Below are 21,098 nucleotides of genomic sequence, written 5' to 3' on the forward strand. Positions count from 1 at the left end.
TAATCATAGAATTGATGAGGGAAAAAAGGTGAGTGGTGCGTTGAGGTATATGTGGAGTCAAAAAACGTTATCTATGGAGGCAAAGAAGGGAATGTATGAAAGTATAGTAGTACCAACACTCTTATATGGATGTGAAGCTTGGGTGGTAAATGCAGCAGCGAGGAGACGGTTGGAGGCAGTGGAGATGTCCTGTCTAAGGGCAATGTGTGGTGTAAATATTATGCAGAAAATTCGGAGTGTGGAAATTAGGAGAAGGTGTGGAGTTAATAAAACCATTAGTCAGAGGGCAGAAGAGGGGTTGTTGAGGTGGTTTGGTCATTTAGAGAGAATGGATCAAAGTAGAATGACATGGAAAGCATATAAATCTATAGGGGAAGGAAAGAGGGGTAGGGGTCGTCCTCGAAAGGGTTGGAAAGAGGGGGTAAAGGAGGTTTTGTGGGTGAGGGGCTTGGACTTCCAGCAAGCGTGCATGAGCGTGTTAGATAGTAGTGAATGGAGACGAATGATACTTGGGACCTGACGATCTGTTGGAGTGTGAGCAGGGTAATATTTAGTGAAGGGATTCAGGGAAACCGGTTATTTTCATATAGTCGGACTTGAGTCCTGGAAATGGGAAGTACAATGCCTGCACTTTAAAGGAGGGGTTTGGGATATTGGCAGTTTGGAGGGATATGTTGTGTATCTCTATACGTATATGCTTCTAAACTGTTATATTCTGAGCACCTCTGCAAAAGCAGTGATAATGTGTGAGTGTGGTGAAAGTGTTGAATGATGATGAAAGTATTTTCTTTTTGGGGATTTTCTTTCTTTTTTTTGGGTCACCCTGCCTCGGTGGGAGACGACCGACTTGTTTTTTGACTCCACGTATACCTCAACGCACCACTCACCTTTTTTCCCCTCATCAATTCTATGATTAACCTCATCCTTCATAAATCCATCCGCCGACACGTCAACTCCCAAGTATCTGAAAACATTCACTTCTTCCATACTCCTCCTCCCCAATTTGATATCCAATTTTTCTTTATCTAAATCATTTGATACCCTCAACACCTGACTCTTTTCTATATATATATATATATATATATATATATATATATATATATATATATATATATATATATATATATATATATATATATATATATATATATATATATATATATATTATATATATATATATATATATATATATATATATGCATGCATGTGTGGGGTGTGTACACTCACCTGGTTGTACTCATCCAGTTGAGGTTGCAGGCGTCGAGTCCAAGCTCCTGGCCCCGCCTCTTCACTGGTCGCTACTAGGTCACTCTCCCTGAACCGTGAGCTTTATCATACCTCTGCTTAAAGCTATGTATGGATCCTGCCTCCAATACATTGCTTCCCAAACTATTCCACTTCCTGACTACTCTGTGGCTGAAGAAATACTTCCTAACGTCCCTGTGATTCATCTGTGTCTTCAACTTCCAACTGTGTCCCCTTGTTGCCGTGTCCCATCTCTGGAACATCTTGTCTTTGTCCACCTTGTCAATTCCTCTCAGTATTTTGTATATCGTTTTCATGTGTGTTTTTGTGGGGGGTGTACTTGCCTAATTGTGGTTGCAGTGGTCAAGACTCAGCTCCTGGCCCCGCCTCTTCACCAACTGCTACTAGGTCCTCTCTCCCCCTGCTCCATGAGCTTTATCATACCTCGTCTTAAAACTATGTATAGTTCCTTCCTCCACTACATCGCTTGCCAGACTATTCCACTTCCTAACTACTCTGACTGAAGAAATACTTCCTAACATCCCTTTGACTTGTCTGAGTCTTCAGCTTCCAATTGTGACCCCTTGTTTCTGTGTCCCATCTCTGTCCACCTTGTCTATTCCATGCAGTATTTTGTATGTTGTTATCATGTCTCCCCTGACCCTCCTGTCCCCCAGTGTTGTCAGGCCGATTTCCCTTAACCTTTCTTCATAGGACATTCCCCTTAGTTCTGGAACTAGCCTTGCTGCAAACCTTTGCACTTTCTCTAATTTCTTGACGTGTTTGACCAGATGTGGGTTCCAAACTGGTGCTTCATACTCCAGTATGGCCTGACATACACAGTGTATAAAGTCTTGAACGATTCCTTACTGAGGTACCGGAAAGCTATTCTCAGGTTTGCCAAGCGCCCATATCCCACAGCAGTTATCTGGTTAATGTGTGCTTCTGGCAATGTACTCGGTATTATACTCACTCCTAGGTCTTTCTCCTTGAGTGAGGTTTGCAGCCTTTGGCCTCCTAGCCTATACTCTGTCTGCAGTCTTCTTTGCCCTCCTCTGATCTTCATGACTGTGTGTGTGTGTATTAATCAAGAGGGCTGAAGAAAGGTTGTGGTGGTTTGGTCATTTAGAGAAGACATAACAAAGTAGAATGACTTGGAGAGCGTTTAAATCTGTAGTGGAAGGAAGGTGGGGTTGGGGTCATCCTTTGAAATGTTGAAGGTAAAGGAGTTTTTGTGAGCAAGGGGCTTAGACTTCCAGCAAGTATGCATGAGTGAATATAGACTAATGGTTTTGGGGGACCTGATGAGCTGCTGGAGTGTGAGCAGGGTAATATTTTGTGAAGGGATTCAGGGAAACTGGTTAGCCAGGCTTGAGTCCTGAAAGTGAGAAGTACAATGCCTGCACTTTAAAGGGGATTTTTGGGATACTGGCTGTTTAGAGTGACATCTAAACTGTCGTATCTGAGTGCCTCTGCAAAGACAGTGATTATCTATGAATGATGGTGAAAGTGTTTCTTTTTTGAGTCACCCTGTCTCGGTGGGAGATGGCTGATGTGTTGGAAAAAAAAAAACATACATATAAAATTTATTTCTAAACGAAAAAATAAATTAAATGAAAATAGCCTCTTGAAAAAAAAATTATAAGCTTTAGAACTAAAACTGTTTTAAAAGTTGGGCAGCTGCATGAGAAGTCCACTTGGCTGTCTCCATCCATTATCAAAAAGTGGCAGAGTAAGACTAAACTACATAAATATGAAGAGGAAGATAGTGGAAGCATCTTATCTAACTTAGTCAACAAAGATATGGCAACAAAAATAAAGCTCAATCATACCTTAAATATTGTACATAAGAGTTTGATTTTGGCATCATCATATTGTCTATGAAGACATAGACTACCCAAAAGAGCAGTGAATGAAAACACTGCATACCAGATGAATACTAGATGTAGCTACATTACCTTCAAATGCATGACAATTTACCACTTCAAGTAACAAATATTCTCCTTTCATATTTCCCCTCTTACAATGATAAAACCTGAAGATAGAAATAAAAAATATAAGAACTATACCTAAGTATGTGGAAAGATGAAAAACGGTAAGAATTCATTTAAACTTCAACATAAATATCTTTTGTACACTACAACTGTCAAAATGATAAGCTGTACAGAAATCTTTTAGCAGATCACTCTTTCTATGGATTCTGTGGTTACTCATAATAGCTGTCATAACTACATGCCATATTGTTGGAATCTCGACTCCATATAATGCAAACGAGCCAGTTTCTATCCTAATTTGTGTGTGATCATAGGTCAATGCTAATTCTAGTAGAAAGCATACAAGCCCAGTGAAAGTATATAAAATCATGAAAGGCACAAATCAAAATTATACGAATGGACAAATAACTTTGTCACCGGGAAGAAATTCTTGAGACAAGATTAAATGTATTTTTAGTGTATGGCATTCATGTTTTCTCAAACCAACGGGTAGGTTCCTTACAATTTTTTTTTTTTTTTCCCCCCCCTCCTCTCTCTCTCTCTCTCTCTCTCTCCTGCACTCGTTAAGATTTAGTCATTTAATTTACTGAAATGCAATTCATAAAATACTTTTGACTAAGAATATTAAATATAAAATATTTTAACTGAGAAGAGGCCAAACCAATATATGATTTCAAGGTTAAAGGCAACAGTAAATCATATGAAGTGTAAAAAAAAGAACCAGCCATGAGTTATTGTAAAACAATACTGGTGATTCTGTAAGGAACAATGTTTGTTATCACATAAGCTCATCACTGCACAAAGGAGAGCTCTCTTCTGCATTATGAAGGAAGAGTGAATTATAACCTGCAATGATGAAGGTCCTCTCAGTCAAATCCTGACAAAAGAACCTTTTCAGCTATCAAAATACATTTTGTGAGGATGAGGTTTCAGTCTATAACAATGCATAAACATTAAGCAAGCTATCACTCCAATAAGGGTAATTCTTCTGCTTGCATCATCACATGGAGCTGTGGGTTATCTGATCGCATGAAAATAGTCACTCCAGACTGGTATGCAGCAGGGATGGCCACATGGGATGTCAAGTGCCTTCGTCCTTGAACCACAGGTGGTGCTGCCTGCTCCTTTAATACCCCAACTACCTGACCTAAAATGACAAATAAAATCATTAAAATATTGTTTACTGTAGGTCTTTAACATGCAGTAATTAGATTTAGCATTTTTTTGTGATAATACTTTAATCACATTCATTTAACCATACCTTTGACACATTCTATTTCTTCTTCGCCTTTCAACAAACTGGCCATATCCCACCGAGGCAGAGTGGCTCAAAAAGAAAAACAAAAAAAAGTTTATCTTTTTAACCCTTTGACTGTCGCAACCCCCAATCCTGAGGTGTCTCCTGGTGTTGCAAAATTTAAAAAAAAAAATTATTTTTTCTTATGAAATGATAGAGAATCTTTTCCCGATTGTAATGACACCAAAAAAAAAGAAATTTGATGGAAAATTGACGGAATTATGCTCTCGCGAAGTTAGGGACCTCGGCGCTGTTTACAAATCGGCGATTTCGCCCACTTTAGAGCCCCATTTTCGGCTAATTCCATTGTTCCAGTCGCCCAAACTCATAGCTATTTCTTTAGAACTCCATTTTTTCTATCAACTGAGTACAAGAAACTGCCCATTTACCGATTTCAACTACCTAATAATGTGGTCAGAAATTTGCAATTTGGCCAATTTCACGCAAACTACAAAATACAGTGGACCCCCGCATAGCGACCTTAATCCGTGCAAGAGGGCTGGTTGTTATGCGAAATGTTCGGTATGCGAATGAATTTTCCCCATAAGAAATAATGGAAATCAAATTAATCCGTGCAAGACACCCAAAAATATGAAAAAAAAATTTTACCACATGAAATATACATTTTCTTACACACAAAGAGAAGGATACATGCACAATAGTAGAGTAGTACATGCACAATATATATTGTGCATGTACTACTCTACTAAATGAAGAATAAATGACACTTACCTTTATTGAAGATGCAGCAATGACTGATGAGACACTGTGTCCTGGGAGTGCCTTTTCCTCCTGAGTACTGTAGGTCCTGTTTGGTATTTTCTTCCAGAACATGCCTTATCACACTGTGTATGTCACTACGATTCTTAAATCTCTCAAACCAACCTTTGCTGGCTTTAAATTCACCAATATGAGCACTAGTTCCAGGCATTTTTCCCTGTTCACCTGGGTGTTAGTCGACTGGTGTGGGTTGCATCCTGGGAGACAAGATTAAGGACCCCAATGGAAATAAGTTAGACAGTCTTCGATGACACTGACTTTTTTGGGTTATCCTGGGTGGAAAATCCTCTGGGGTTAATTGTTTCTTGGCATTCTCAATAAGCCACACCAACAACGGTGGTACAGCAGCAGCAGCAGCTGACGGTGGTACAGCAGCAACAGACGATGCTACAGCAGCAACTGACGATGTTACAGCAGCAGCAGACGATGCTACAGCAGCAGCAGCAGCAGACGATGCTACAGCAGCAGCAGCAGCTGACGGTGGTACAGCAGCAACAGACGATGCTACAGCAGCAACAGACGATGCTACAGCAGCAGCAGACGATGCTACAGCAGCAGCAGACGATGCTACAGCAGCAGCAGACGATGCTACAGCAGCAGCAGACGATGCTACAGCAGCAGCAGACGGTACTACAGCAGCAGCAGACGGTACTACAGCAGCAGCAGCAGCTGACGGTGGTACAGCAGCAGCAGCTGACAGTGCAGCAGCAGCTGACGGTGGTACAGCAGCAACAGACGATGCTACAGCAGCAACTGACGATGTTACAGCAGCAGCAGACGATGCTACAGCAGCAGCAGACGATGCTACAGCAGCAGCAGCAGCTGACGGTGGTACAGCAGCAACAGACGATGCTACAGCAGCAACAGACGATGCTACAGCAGCAGCAGACGATGCTACAGCAGCAGCAGACGATGCTACAGCAGCAGCAGACGATGCTACAGCAGCAGCAGACGATGCTACAGCAGCAGCAGACGGTACTACAGCAGCAGCAGACGGTACTACAGCAGCAGCAGCAGCTGACGGTGGTACAGCAGCAGCAGCTGACAGTGCAGCAGCAGCTGACGGTGGTACAGTGCAGCAGCAGCTGACGGTGGTACAGCAGCAGCAGCAGCTGTACCACCAATAGTAGCGATGGTTGATTGGGGTTTATTATACAACCTGGCCAGCTCGGAGACACGCACTCCACTTTCATACTTATCAATGATCTTTTTCTTCATCTCCATAGTAATTCTCACCCTTATTGCTGTAGGGTTGGCACTAGAAGCTTTCTTGGGGCCCATTGTCACTTATTTTCCAGAAAAAATCACCAAAAACACTGTAATAATACGAAATGTTCCGATTGTATGCTTGGATGTTACTGCGGAGGCTGGCTGGTAAACAATGCCACCGGCGGAACATGTGAGCGTGGCTCAGGCCGCACATTGGACGCGTCTCGGATGAAGGGCGGTGAGCGGGTTTTTGGGCGGTATGCGAGGCAAAATTTTTGCGATCAAAGCGTCCGGTATGCGGATTGTACGGTATGCGATGCGTCCGGTATGCGGGGGTCCACTGTATGACAATTTCAAAATAAGGTCCAGAATGAACAATGCAGACATTCCTGGCTCTAAAATAACATTTTCTTTGCTCATCAGTCATGTCTCCAGGCCCCTCTGATATTACTCTTGCTTTCTATTTTGAATTTTTATTCAAACAAAAAATAAAGACTTACTATTATGCAAACTACTGCAATACTGTAATAATTGTATAAATAACATCAACCCATTCAAGACTGCATATTAGAATGGCTAGTTGGACATTTATTGGACAATGGCATCATTTGTTTACTTTTGAACATTGGCAAAAATCAAACATTTCCCCTACTTTGAGCTCCATTTCTAGGTTCTTTTTATAGTAAAATCAATCAAAATCATCTCCATTTCTATAATATGTTTTCCATTCTATCAAATGAGACCAAGAAAACGAGAATACAACCATAAATACTATACGAAAATAGACCACAAAATCAGCATTTTAATTAAAAAAACGGCTGGAGTTTTTTTTTCTCATTATGCACTGCGTGCTTCAGGATTTTTTTTATATGGTGCACACTGACCACACAGACCCATTCTCTCACATGTGGGCCTACCAGCTTTCTCCTGCTTGATTTGAAGCCGCTAGAATTTATGAGTATACATACGTCAAACACGGTATCTCGTAAGGCGTATATATGCGGCCGCGACAGTCAAAGGGTTAAATTTAGCAGGCATGTGTGAGCAGGTTATACAGGACTGAATGGAGATGAATGGTTTTTGGAACCTGAAGAGCTGGAGTGTGAGCAAGGTAATATTTTGTGAAGGGATTCAGAGAAACCAGTTAGCTGGACTTGAGTCCTGGAAGTGGGAAGTACAATGCCTGCACTTTAAAGGAGAGGTCTGAGATATTGGCTGTCTGGAGTGACATCTAAATTGTCATATCTGGGCACCTCTGCAAAGACAGTGACTGTGTGAATGATGGTGAAAGCATTTCTTTCTTTTTTTGGGTCACCTTGCCTTGGTGGGAGATGGCCGGCATATCGAGTCTCCATGGGGAAGTGGAACAGAATTCTTCCTCAGTAACCCATGCATGTCGTAAGAGGTGTCTAAAATCCCGGGAGAAAGGGGCTAGTAACCCCTTCTCCTGTATACATTACTAAATTTAAAAAGAGAAACTTTCGTTTTTCTTTTTAGATTACCCTGCCTCCACGTATGTCGTAAGAGGCGACTAAAATGCCAAGAGCATAGGGCTAGCAACCCGTTCTCCTGTATATATTATTAAATGTAAAAGAAGAAACTTTCATTTTTCCTTCTGGGCCACCCCGCCTTGGTGGGATACGACCAGTGCGTTGAAAGAAAAATTAACCTTCCTTAGTAGGATGTGGCCAGTTTGATGGGGGGGAAAAAATAAAGCCTGGTGAGCTAACCAGGTCAATTTTACAGTAGAATTATTACTGAAAGGGTTAGATTATTATTATAATCAAAAAGAAGCGCTAAGCCACAAGGGCTATACAGCGCTGCAGGGTAGGGAAGGAAGCGAGGGTATTGGGTGGCAGAAGGGAGGAGGGATGATCAGTAGGTTATAGAAAACAGCGGGGCAGGGGATAGTACGGGGGTAGAGGGTAGCAAGAGATTGAAGTAGAAAGGGCTGAAGGTATCAGAATTTGTGAAGTAAATCAGTTGTTGTCAAAAAGTCAATGAGAGAGTCCGGATGAAAGGTGGGTCCATCAGCGAGAAGGGAAGGTAAAGAGAGAGCAGCGGAGCGAAGACGACGACGGAGGTAAATTTTGCGTGCTCGTTGATAAAGTGGGCAGTCCAATAGAATGTGGCTGACTGATAATGGAGCTTGGCAATTCTCACAGAGAGGAGCAGGGCGCCTCTCCATGAGATATCCATGAGTAAGACGAGTATGGCCAATGCGAAGACGGGAGAGAGTAGTCTCCCAACCTCGACACTGGTGATAAGATGGCCAGTAACCTATACTCGGTTTAATAGATTGAAGTTTGTTGCCGAGCATAGTAGACCATGTTGTTGCCAACGGGTGTGAAGGTGGGAAGATATTGCAGCAAAATAGTCCGTAAATGGAATACCTCTATATGAAACTGGTAGGTCATGTACTGCTGACCTCGCAGCAGTGTCTGCCTGTTCATTGCCCTGTACGTCAACATGACCAGGGACCCAACAAAAAACAATATCTTTATGCTTGGTAAAGATGCAGTGTAGCCAAAGTTGGATACGGAGGACTAAGGGGTGAGGCGCATCATATTTCTGTATAGCCTGTAAAGCACTAAGGGAGTCCGAGACAACCACAAATGATGACACAGGCATAGATGCAATACGGATAAGTGCTGCAAGGATGGCATACAATTCAGCAGTAAAAATACTAGCCAAAGGTAGTAAATGCCCTCGTACGACGCTGTCCGGAAACACTGCTGCGAATCCTATGCCGTCAGAAGACTTAGAGCCATCTGTGTACACAGCAATGGCATGAGAATGAGAGTGGAAGTGGTCAAGAAAAAGAGAGCGGGAAGCGACCGTAGACAGTTGGGCTTTCGAGCAAGGGAGAGAGAGAGAGAACAGACTCGAACAGCTGGAACTTCCCAGGGGGGTAGGGAAAAGTGAGATGCTACATGAACATAGAAAGGTGGTAATTGAAGAGAAGACAAGAGCGAATGAAGGCGAAGAGAGAAGGGACGGAGTAAACAAGGGCGGCGAACAAATAAAGAATGTCTACTAATATCAGTGCCCATTCTATAAATGGAAGGATTGCGGAGATCATGAGAGCGTACATAGTAGCGAAGGCAATGGGCATCACGGCGATCGGATAAGGATGGAACGTTTGCTTCTGCATAGAGGCTCTCGACAGGGGAAGAGCGAAAAGCACCAAGACATAAACGTAATCCTTGGTGATGAATGGGGTTAATTCTAGAGAGAGTAGCAGGAGATGCCGCTGAATAGATCTGGTCACCATAATCAAGTTTCGATAAAATGAGGGCGGAATGTAGGCGAAGGAGAGTTCGACGATCAGCTCCCCATTAAAGATGAGCAAGGGTTTTAAGAAGGTTCAGCCGGCTGTGACAAGTTGCCTTCAGAGAGGCAATGTGAGGTTTCCAGGATAACCTACGGTCAAAGAGGAGGCCAGAAACTTGACTGTAACACGTTCAGGGATAAGGGAGCCATAGAGGTACAAAGGATGATCGGAGATGACAGAGCGTCTACTGAAAGTTATTTGGTGGGTTTTAGTGCTGGAAAATTTAAACCCATGTGTGGTGGCCCAATTGGAAACACGGTCGACCGCATGCTGGAGAGAAACTGTAGTGAGGTGACAGTCAGCGCCTGCACAGGCAATAGCGAAGTCATCAACATAGAGTGATGACCAAATATTTGATGGAAGACTAGAGGCCAAATCATTAATAGCAAGGAGAAAAAGTGTTGTGCTCAGAACACATCCCTGGAGGACATCAGCTTGGATAAAGTCCGGGGAGAGCACATTATTAACCCGAACACGGAAATGCCTGTCAGTTAAAAAGTTCTTAAGGAAGGATGGTAGATTGCCTCGAAGGCCTAAGGAGTGGGCTTGAGCTAAAATATTATACCTCCAAGTTGTGTCATAAGCCTTCTCAAGGTCAAAAAATATAGCAATAACTGAGTGGTTATTCGCAAAGGCATTACGAACATACGTATCCAAGCGTAGTAAGGGGTCTATGGTAGAACGTCCCTTACGAAAGCCATATTGACGAGTGGAGAGACTGTTGTGTGTCTCTAAATACCACACTAAACGTCTATTTACCAGGCGTTCCATCACTTTGCAAACTGCACTGGTAAGAGCAATGGGACGATAGTGGGAGGCTTCATGTCCCATACTGCCTGGTTTGCGGAAAGGGAGAACAATGGCAGATTTCCACAGCTGTGGAAGAACTTGTGACCAAATAAGATTGTAAAGGCATAATAGGACTGCAAGGGCTGACTGATGTAAATGTTGTAGCATACGAATATGAATGTCGTTGGGCCCAGCTGCCGATGATCGGCAAGCTGAGAGTGTTGCCTCCAGTTCTTGAAGTGTAAAAGGCACATTATACTGTTCTCTGAGAGAAGAAAAGTCCAAGGGTGTTAACTCTCTGGCAGACTTTGAGGAAAGAAACGAGGGGCATAGATGGAGTCCCTGAGAAATACGGACCAGATGATTGCCAATTTCACTGGCAACATCTAGTGGGTTTGCTATATCAACACCGGCAACCCGCAGAACAGGAGCCGGGTCAGGAGAATATTTACCACTCAGTTTTCGTACTTTTTTCCAGACTGCACTCATAGTGGAAGCAGAGGTGATGGTGGAGACATATTCTCGCCAGCAAGTGCGTTTAGCGTCACGGATGACACGGCAAGCGATCACACGCTTCTGCTTAAAATCAAAAAGTCTCTCCGTGGTTCTATTGTACCGGTACCTGCCCCATGCAGCGCGTTTCAAACGTACTGCACGAGCACAAGCAGGAGACCACCAAGGCACGCATTTCTAAGAATGCCTGCCCTGAAGTTTGGGGTATACAATTAGAAGCTGCGGTTAAAATGGAGGACGAGAAGAGGTGTAAAAGCTCATCAATGGAGGACGAAGAAGGAACCTCTCTAAAAACAGTTAGGTGTGAGTAAAGGTTCCAATTTGCCTGATCAAATTGCCTGCGTGGGATGCGAAGAGGTGGTGAATATGAAGGGGAAGTAAGAATGATTGGGAAATGATCGCTGTCATGTAAGTCCGGGAGAACAGACCAAGTGAAGTCTAATGCGGCGGAGGAAGAGCAGACTGAGAGATCGATGCAAGAGAGAGTGAGAGTCCGAGGATCAAAATGGGTGTGAGTACCTGTATTTAAAACATGGAGGGGGTGGGTGGCAAGAAAAGCCTCTAACTGAATGCCACGGTTATCACAGTGAGACCCCCCAAAGGAAATGATGGGCATTAAAATCGCCAAGTAACAGAATCAGTGGCGGTAATGACGAAACAAGAAAGGCAATATCCGGAATAGATAATGCCCGAGAAGGAGAGAGATATAAAGAACACAGCGTATACCACCTATGCAAGTGGATACGGGCTGCTGTGTAATGCAGCGAAGTACGAACAAATAGCTGATGGTACGGAATATCAGTGCGTAGAAGAAGGGCACTTTCATTAAAGGTCCCATCAGGAAAAGGATCTGAAGAATACAATAAATTATAGCCTGAGATGGGAGAGATAACAGCAGAGTGTAATTTTGGTTCCTATAAGGAAACACCAACAGGGAAAAACTGGGAGAGTAACATCTGAAGCTCACCCCGATTACCCCTGAGGCCGCGTATATTCCACTGTAAATAGGCCATGATAGGCAATGATAAAGATACCTGAAATCCGCAGGTAAGGGTTCCTACGGACTAGAGGGGTTAGAAAAGTCCACATGCGGAGGCAGCGGAAAACGTTCAAGCAGCGAAGGAACGGTGCGCTGTGAAGAAAGGAGTTGCGCAGATGGAGGAGAGGAGAGAGAAGGAACAGAGGGTGGATCAGTGTCCATTGATGGTTTGGTCTATGCAATATATTCAGAGATTGCTTCAAGTGTTTCGGAATTCAGAGACATCATATGGGAGACAATATTGGAGATGGTAGGGGGAGGATGAGTAAAGATTGGAACGGTAATGGACTGTACCAAGGTAGGGGGGGGCGAAAGGGTGGAGGGAACTGGAGAAGAAGTGTGGAAGGGGGCAGAAGAGGCAGAAACCTGGGAGGTGGCAGAAGAGGAAGAAACCTGGCAGGGAACAGGGGAGGTAGGTATAGTACGAGGAGGAGGGTGAACCTCTACACTTGTAACAGAGCCAGTGAGAGGGGAAGAACCCGGTACAGAGACATGGAAGGTAAAATGAGGAAGTGGAAGTATGGAAGGAGGGGTTAAAGGACCTTTTTTTGACTTCTGAGAAGTAGAGGGACGATTGGAAGGAGGTGTCGTACGAGGTCTCGTCGATACTGAGGCTTGTGAGGGAGAACACGAAGAAGCGTGAACCGACTGAGGTGTTGAAGTAGGGACGTCTGAGCCTAGGACAGCAAAAGAATTAGATACAGGAGTGACTATGGGAGAGGTAACCACAGAGGAGGCTGCAGAAGATGGGACCCCAGAAGTGGGGGGACGTTTTGAAACACGGGAATAAGAAACACGAGGTAGTCTCCTTCGGAGGCGGAGATGAGAAACTGCCATGGCATAAGGGAGACCTTCTGCCTCTTTGAGGGAACGGATTTCCCGCTCATTTAAGTAGACTTGGCAACGGCGAGAGTACGAAGGGTGAGCCTCATGACAATTAAGGCAAGAGGGAGGTCGATTGCAAGACGTATTAGAATGGTCATCAGCACCACAGACTGGGCATTCGGCTATGGATCTGCAATATTTCGCTGGATGGCCAAATCGCCAGCAATTTCTACACTGTTGTGGTGTAGGGATCACCTTTTGAACTTGTAACCGATGTCCTGCTACATAAACTGAGGATGGGAGTTCACGGCTGTCAAAAGTTAAACGAGCCACATTGCTAGGGTATCGTCTCCGCCAGCGGGCAGGAAGAACATAAGTGTCTACCTTGAGGATTGAGAGATCTTGGAGTTCCAGCTGTTCAAGAATGTCATTGCCACATGTCTGGAAATTTTGTTGAACTATGGTATGGGGCAGAATGACAGTACCACTACAAGAATTGAGGGAATGATGTTTTTCAATAGTGACAGGAACAGTGTCTATATGGGAAAGAAGAGAAAGATCATGAGCTTGGGTAGCATTCTGTACAGTGATGATGCGTGTACCGCTCTTAAGAGCATGAAAAGAAATATCTTTACCAACATGGCGTAGGAGTGCCTTGCCAATACTGTGGTCGGAAAGATAGGCGGTAGAGGAAGTCAGTCGTAAAGTGAAGAATTTTGTCCATTGTGCAGTCTGAAACTGAGCGTGGAAAGGGAGTGCAGGACGTGTTGATCTTTTCTGAGAAGAACGAGAAGGTGGAGAAGTATCATCAGCAGGGAACTGTCGTTGGCGTTTAGGTGTGGGACCAGAATTGGTCCGACGTGGAACAGGCCGGCGATTCGAAAATTGCCGCACTGTAGAGGGAGAAGCCGGAAGCATAGTCAAAGGAGAGCAGAGGTCAGATAAATCAAAGGAGTCAGTCGAGACCTCAGTACCTGAAGCGGGTGAGGAAACAGCACCAGCAAGAGGTACAGAGGTATGAGGAGTGTCTGAAGAGTGGTCCAAAGACGAGGCGGGGTCAGAATGGGGTGCGGTATCAAGAAGGGGCCCGGGGGTAGCAGGTTCATGGACTAGGGCTGCCATGGTTAGGTTACTTCTTTCTTTTTGTTTTTAAGAAAAAACAAAGAAAGAAGAAAAGAAAATAAAAATAAAAAAAAAAATAAAAAAGGGGGGACCGGGGAGGGATAGTTCCTAGGAGGAATGAAAGGGCCAGAAATCTCCCTCCGCGCCCAAGAGGACCTCAGCACCGCAAGTAGTGTAGATGCAGCATGGAACCCGTGCCATACCCTACCCATCATGCCAGTAAACTAGCAATCCGGGATAGCAACCTCACATCTGCCGAGCTACCTCGGTGGACAAAAGAGAGGGCGGCCGGATATCCGCCACAAAGCATACCTCCTTCGGCCACCACCCCCGGAATCCGAAAGGTGGCTTTCAGAGATACACCCGTCGCCCAAAAGACACCCAAAGCCACTCTCCGGGATACCGGAGAGGGATCGGGACATCCCCAGGCGATCCAGATTCCACGGCAAACTACGCCACCGCCAAGAACCTCAACGGAATGGGATGGACCCTGGTACCCTTTCCTCTACCTAGGAACTAGCGTGCCTGTGGGAAAAAATCCCAAAGGCCAAAAAGGAAGGACAAAAGGGAGGGGTGGGGAGGAGGAGGAGGAAAGGAAAAAGGGGAGGATGGGATAGGGAACGGGGGATTGGGGGGTAATTAGGTTCAGTCTGAGGAAGTAGACCGACAGGTCTAATTCCTCAGACCAAGAGCCTCTTCACCACGCCAAGGAGCCCCCCTTGAAGAGGGAAAGGGTTAGAGATAAGACAAAATACAATTAGAGAGAGCAGAGAGGATTTAGGAAAGGTGGGGGATATGTAGACCAAGTGTTGATATTGAAGCATGAAGGGATCCAGGGAAACTGGTCAGCTAGACATGAGTCCTTTAACTGGGAAGGGCAGTGCCTACACTCTGGAGGACGGGTAGGGATGTTGCAGTCAGAGGGTAATACTAAGTACTGTACAGCATTTGAGTACACCATATTTTTAAAAATACAGAATAAATAAAAATTAAATGACATATAAATATAGTTTGTTTGGATCTTTAAAAGAAATATTAATTAAATCTTGCAAAGTACTGTACCAAGAACATTCATTTCTCGCCATCTTGCATCTGGATGTCGTGTCAATCTGATAAGTCTATCTCCTTGACCCCATCGTCCCACCACATCTGCCCTTCGGATTAATAGCACTGAATCTGTGCACAACTGATCACCAAGCAAACAATCAGACACACATTCCAAAGGGTTAGTTAGGTAGATTCCTTGTGGGCCCACACCAAAGATCATCTGATGGTGCCAGGCATCTGGGATTGTTTGTCCTGGAGCAACACCCACTTGAAGATTCAGAGTAGCAAGTGGAACACCACCTAGAAGAAAGGAGGAGGATATACATTACATTTGGTATATGATAATTAATACATATGGAAATTCTTCAGTATCTGATTATTATACAGTGGTACCATGACTTATGAGTGCCCCAACTTACGAGTTTTCCGAGTTACAAGCCGTTGCTCATTCGATTTTTTGCTTTGACCTGCGAGCCAAAATCCGAGTTACGAGTGAGCTTCAGATACACTGCAACTCGCAGGAGATACCAAGGAAATATCAAAAACCTCGATAATAACCAATGTGTAACATCCTTTCAATTTTGATACCACTGGTAATGTTGTCCTGCCAGAATGTTCTATAACGTATGCCCTAAGTAAAGATAAACAATTCTGGAACATGTGTAATACATGTTCTGCAGGCCGGCTGGTTGGGTGGCTGGCCAACTGGCTGGCTGATTTGCTTTACCGGTCTCTATCTCCTGTCTGTCTGTCTCTATATCTTACAGGTATACATAAATAGTTATACATAGTGTATATTACCTAGGATAACCCAAAAAATCTAGCCAAAATGCTATACTATGCTTGTAGATATAAGGCATAATAAGCATGACTGGCAAGTGATATATATTTTCACTTGTCCAGGAATCAGACATGACAACTCTGCATCGTGTGTAATGCCTGTTGGTTCATGAGCGGCTCTCTCTCTGAGACAGACACAAGTAGAGACAGGAAGACAGAAACACAGGCAGACAAAGACAGATAAGCAGAGACAGAGAAAAACATAGACAAAGCTAGACAGACACAGATAGACAGACATGTTTATGTGTAACAGTGAAAAATAAAGCCAAGGCAGTGCATGCTTGTCAAATGTTACTCCACTGCTGCACTGTCAGCAGTGAAGTGATACTCATCTTACACCATGCTTCAAGGAGTTTCATATATACTCCAGCATTTCTAAAACATTACTGGGACCTGGCAAAAAAGGCAAAAATAATTTCTTATACAGTGAAACCCCGAGTTTCAAACGTATCGACTAACAAACGCTTAGAGTTTCGACTGCTTTTTTTGAACCAATTTTGTCCCGAGCATTGAACACGCCCCGTGTTTCGAACTGCTGGGTACCGGGGACCTGTCCACCTGCCCACTCTGTCCATGTCTCCGCGCAGGCGTCGTGAGCCAGTCTGGCTTTGTTGATGCTTGAGTAAACACTAACCTGCACACTCATTCAAACATTTCACTATTAATTCATTGTGTTTGGTGCTTGTGCAATTGTGAAATAAGCTACCAGGGGTCCAAAGAAACTTACTAGTGGCACCCCTGTGGTAAAGAAAGTGAGAAACACCAGAGACATGAAAATGGAAATAGTAGAAAAATACGAGAGTGGTGTGCACTTGTAGAGCTTGCCAGGATGTACGGGAAAAACAAGTCAACAATCGCTTCTATCTTGGTGAACAAAAAAGTAATCAAGGAAGCTAATGTTGCAAAAGGTGTTGATATGCTAACCAGTCGATCAGGTTGAGAAGTTGTTGCTGGTGTGGATCAAGGATAAAGCTATGGCAGGTGATAGTGTTTCTGAGACAATCATTTGTGAAAAGGCAAGACAGTAGCATGCCGATCTTGTAAAGAAAACTCCTGGAGCCAGTGCTGATAGTGAATTTAAGGCCAGGAGAGGCTGGTTTGACAGATTTAAGAAGCGTACTGGTATACACAGTGTTGTAAGGCATGGCGAGGCAGCCAGTTCAGACAAACGGGTGGCTGAAAAATTTGTGAATGATTTTAAGGGGTACATAGACACTGAAAAATTCAAACCCCAACAAGTGTTCAATTGTGATGAAACAGGCCTGTTTTTGGAGGAAAATGCCAAAGAGGACTTACATTACTCAGGAGGAAAAGGCATTCCCAGGACACAAGCCTATGAAAGACAGGCTAGCTCTTTTGTTCTGTGCTAATGCTAGTGGGGATTTTAAAGTGAAGCCTTTACTGGTGTATCACTCAGAAAATCCCAGTGTGTTTAAGAAAAGCAATATCATTAAGAACAAGTTATGTCTCTCGTGGAAAGCAAATAAGGCATGGGTCACGAGGCAAATTTGCAGAGCGAGTCCATGAAGTGTTTGGCCCCAGTGTGAAAAAATACCTCCTAGAAAATAATTTGCCACTCAAGTGCCTCCTTTTACTGGACAATGCTCCTGCACATCCTTCAAACTTAGCAGACCTACTGTCTAGGGACTACAGTTTCATCACAGTGAAGGTCTTGCCTCCTAACACCACTCCTCTCCTCCAGTCCATGGACCAGCAGGTCATTTCTAACTGCCAAAAACTCTACACAAAAGTAGTGTTTGAAAAGTGCTTTGAAGCGACCACAGACACTAAGTTGACCCTAAGAGAGTTTTGGAGAAATCACTTCAGTATCTACACCTGCATAAGCCTTATAGGAAAGGCTTGGGAGGGAGTAACTTCCAGGACTTTGAACTCTGCTTGGAGAAAATTGTGGCCACAATGTGTCGTCCAGAGGGATTTTGAAGGGTTTGAGGTTGACCCTGACAACTCTCTGCCTGTTGTGGAAGATATTGTTGTATTGGGCAAGTCCATGGGGGTGGAGGTGAGTGGCAAGGATGTGGAAGAGTTGGTGGGGGACCACAGGGAAGAGCTAACCACTGAAGAGCTGCAAGAGCTTCACCTAGAACAGTACCAGACCACAGCTCAGGAACTTGCTTCAGAGGAGGAGGAAGAGGGAGTGGATGAGGTGCCTTCTTCACAGATTAAGGAGATTTGTGCCAAGTGGAATGATGTGCAAACATTTGTGGAGAAGTACCACCCTGAGCAAGCTGAAACAAGCCATCTCTGCAATAAGTTCAGTGACAAAACCATGTCCCATTTTAGGGAAATCTTAAAGAGGCACCAGAAACAGAGGACTGTGTTGGGGAGAGGGGTGGGATTAAATTATGGAGAATCAAATACAAAATGGGAGTCGACAGAGTTACTTGCTGATGATACTGTACTTTTGGGAGATTCTAAAGGGAAGTTGCGAAGGTTAGTGGACGAGTCTGGGAGGGTGTGTAAAGAAAGTTGAAAGTGAACATAGATAAGAGTAAGGTGAAGAGGGTATCAAATGAGTTAGGTAATGAAGAATTGGATATCATATTGGATGGAGGGAGTATGGAAGAAGTGAACATGTTCAGATATTTGGGAGTAGATTTGTCAGCAGATGGATTTATGAAATATGAAGTTAATCACAGAATTGATGAAGAAAAAAAGGTGAGTGGTACATTGAGGTATCTGTGGAGACAGGTTGTGAATGCTGCAGCAAGGAGGAGGCTGGAGGCAGTGAAGATGTCGTGTCTAAGGGCAATGTGTGGTGTAAATATAATGCAGAGAATTTGTAGTGTGGAAATTAGGAGGTGTGGAGTTAAAAGTATTGTTCAGAGGGCTGAAGAGGGGTTATTGAGGTGATTTGGTCATTTAGATGCAAAAGACAGTAATAATGTGTGAGTGATGGTGAAAATGTTGAGTGACGGTGAACGTGTTTCTTTTTTAGGTCATCCTGCCTTGGTGGGAGATGGCCGTCATGTAAAAAAAAAAAAAAAAGAAAGAAATTGAAATGGCAGAGAATCTTAATCCGAAGACAATGAACGACATTAAAAATAAGAAATCTGATGAAACAATTTTCAAGCCAATTCCAATGCTCAAATTGAACAAAGTCTTTACAATTTCACTAGTATGCCTTCCATTCTATTGATTGAGTGCAAGAAAGTGTCCATTCAACAAACAGAAGTTGGCAATTCGGCCAGTTTTACACAAAATTCAACAAATTTTAATTTTAAAACAATTTAAAATCAACACTTCAGGCATTCCAGCCACTAAACTTAGTTACCTATCCCTTTTCTTCTCCTGCATAACACTTGCCATCTATTTTGAATCCCTTATCTCACACAATCAAAGTTTTGCCCTATTTCTCAGATAATAAAATATAACCAAGAATGATTGGTTTAGGCCATCCTAATAACTGAAGCATACCTAGTAAAACAAATCTAAAACAGACTGGGGAGTAGGGATGCCCTACCCTTCCTCAGGAAAATTGCCAAAAATCAAATATTTTGGCTACATTGACCCATATTTCAAGATGACCAAAATCATCTACATTTCACTAGTGTCTTTCAATCCATCAACTGATATAAAAAAAAAAAAGCCAATAAAATCACAAAAACCACACTAGGAACACTTTAATGTTAGGTGTCTATGCCAGGTATCATGCCAACCTGCTATACAGTAGTCAATCATGAGGGATTAGTGGTCAAACACTGTGTCCTTGTAATGTTTGTAACGGCTTGACATAGTTCCTGGAGAGCAAAACACTACTGCAATAAAATGTCACATTGTGACTGATGTATGATAATAACACTTCCCTTACAATATATTCTGTCTCCTTTTCAAATATTTTTTTTTTTTTTTTTATTATCACACCGGCCGATTCCCACCAAGGCAGGGTGGCCCGAAAAAGAAAAACTTTCACCATCATTCACTCCATCACTGTCTTGCCAGAAGGGTGCTTTACACTACAGTTTTTAAACTGCAACATTAACACCCCTCCTTCAGAGTGCAGGCACTGTACTTCCCATCTCCAGGACTCAAGTCCGGCCTGCCGGTTTCCCTGAATCCCTTCATAAATGTTACTTTGCTCACACTCCAACAGCACGTCAAGTATTAAAAACCATTTGTCTCCATTCACTCCTATCAAACACGCTCACGCATGCCTGCTGGAAGTCCAAGCCCCTCGCACACAAAACCTCCTTTACCCCCTCCCTCCAACCCTTCCTAGGCCGACCCCTACCCCGCCTTCCTTCCACTACAGACTGATACACTCTTGAAGTCATTCTGTTTCGCTCCATTCTCTCTACATGTCCGAACCACCTCAACAACCCTTCCTCAGCCCTCTGGACAACAGTTTTGGTAATCCCGCACCTCCTCCTAACTTCCAAACTACGAATTCTCTGCATTATATTCACACCACACATTGCCCTCAGACATGACATCTCCACTGCCTCCAGCCTTCTCCTCGCTGCAACATTCATCACCCACGCTTCACACCCATATAAGAGCGTTGGTAAAACTATACTCTCATACATTCCCCTCTTTGCCTCCAAGGACAAAGTTCTTTGTCTCCACAGACTCCTAAGTGCACCACTCACTCTTTTTCCCTCATCAATTCTATGATTCACCTCATCTTTCATAGACCCATCCGCTGACACGTCCACTCCCAAATATCTGAATACGTTCACCTCCTCCATACTCTCTCCCTCCAATCTGATATTCAATCTTTCATCACCTAATCTTTTTGTTATCCTCATAACCTTACTCTTTCCTGTATTCACCTTTAATTTTCTTCTTTTGCACACCCTACCAAATTCATCCACCAATCTCTGCAACTTCTCTTCAGAATCTCCCAAGAGCACAGTGTCATCAGCAAAGAGCAGCTGTGACAACTCCCACTTTGTGTGTGATTCTTTATCTTTTAACTCCACGCCTCTTGCCAAGACCCTCGCATTTACTTCTCTTACAACCCCATCTATAAATATATTAAACAACCACGGTGACATCACACATCCTTGTCTAAGGCCTACTTTTACTGGGAAAAAATTTCCCTCT

At 43.6% G+C, this 21,098-nt stretch overlaps 1 protein-coding gene across 2 annotated transcripts in view; it reads right to left on the bottom strand.

The window, feature by feature from the left end:
* Positions 1–2,819: 2,819 nt before the first annotated feature.
* Positions 2,820–21,098, bottom strand: part of LOC128696540 (uncharacterized) — a 79,213-nt gene continuing 60,934 nt past the window's right edge. For both annotated transcript variants that reach the window (XM_053787833.1, XM_053787832.1), the window contains exons 7-8: positions 15,210–15,494; positions 2,820–4,386 (exon numbers count right to left, since the gene is read on the bottom strand). In XM_053787833.1, coding sequence (XP_053643808.1) covers positions 4,205–4,386; positions 15,210–15,494 — 467 coding nt within the window. In that variant the 3' untranslated portion in view covers positions 2,820–4,204. The remainder of the gene's footprint in view (positions 4,387–15,209; positions 15,495–21,098) is intronic.

This window comes from Cherax quadricarinatus, chromosome 47 (genome assembly GCF_038502225.1).
Source record: "Cherax quadricarinatus isolate ZL_2023a chromosome 47, ASM3850222v1, whole genome shotgun sequence".
Lineage (NCBI taxonomy): Eukaryota > Metazoa > Arthropoda > Malacostraca > Decapoda > Parastacidae > Cherax > Cherax quadricarinatus.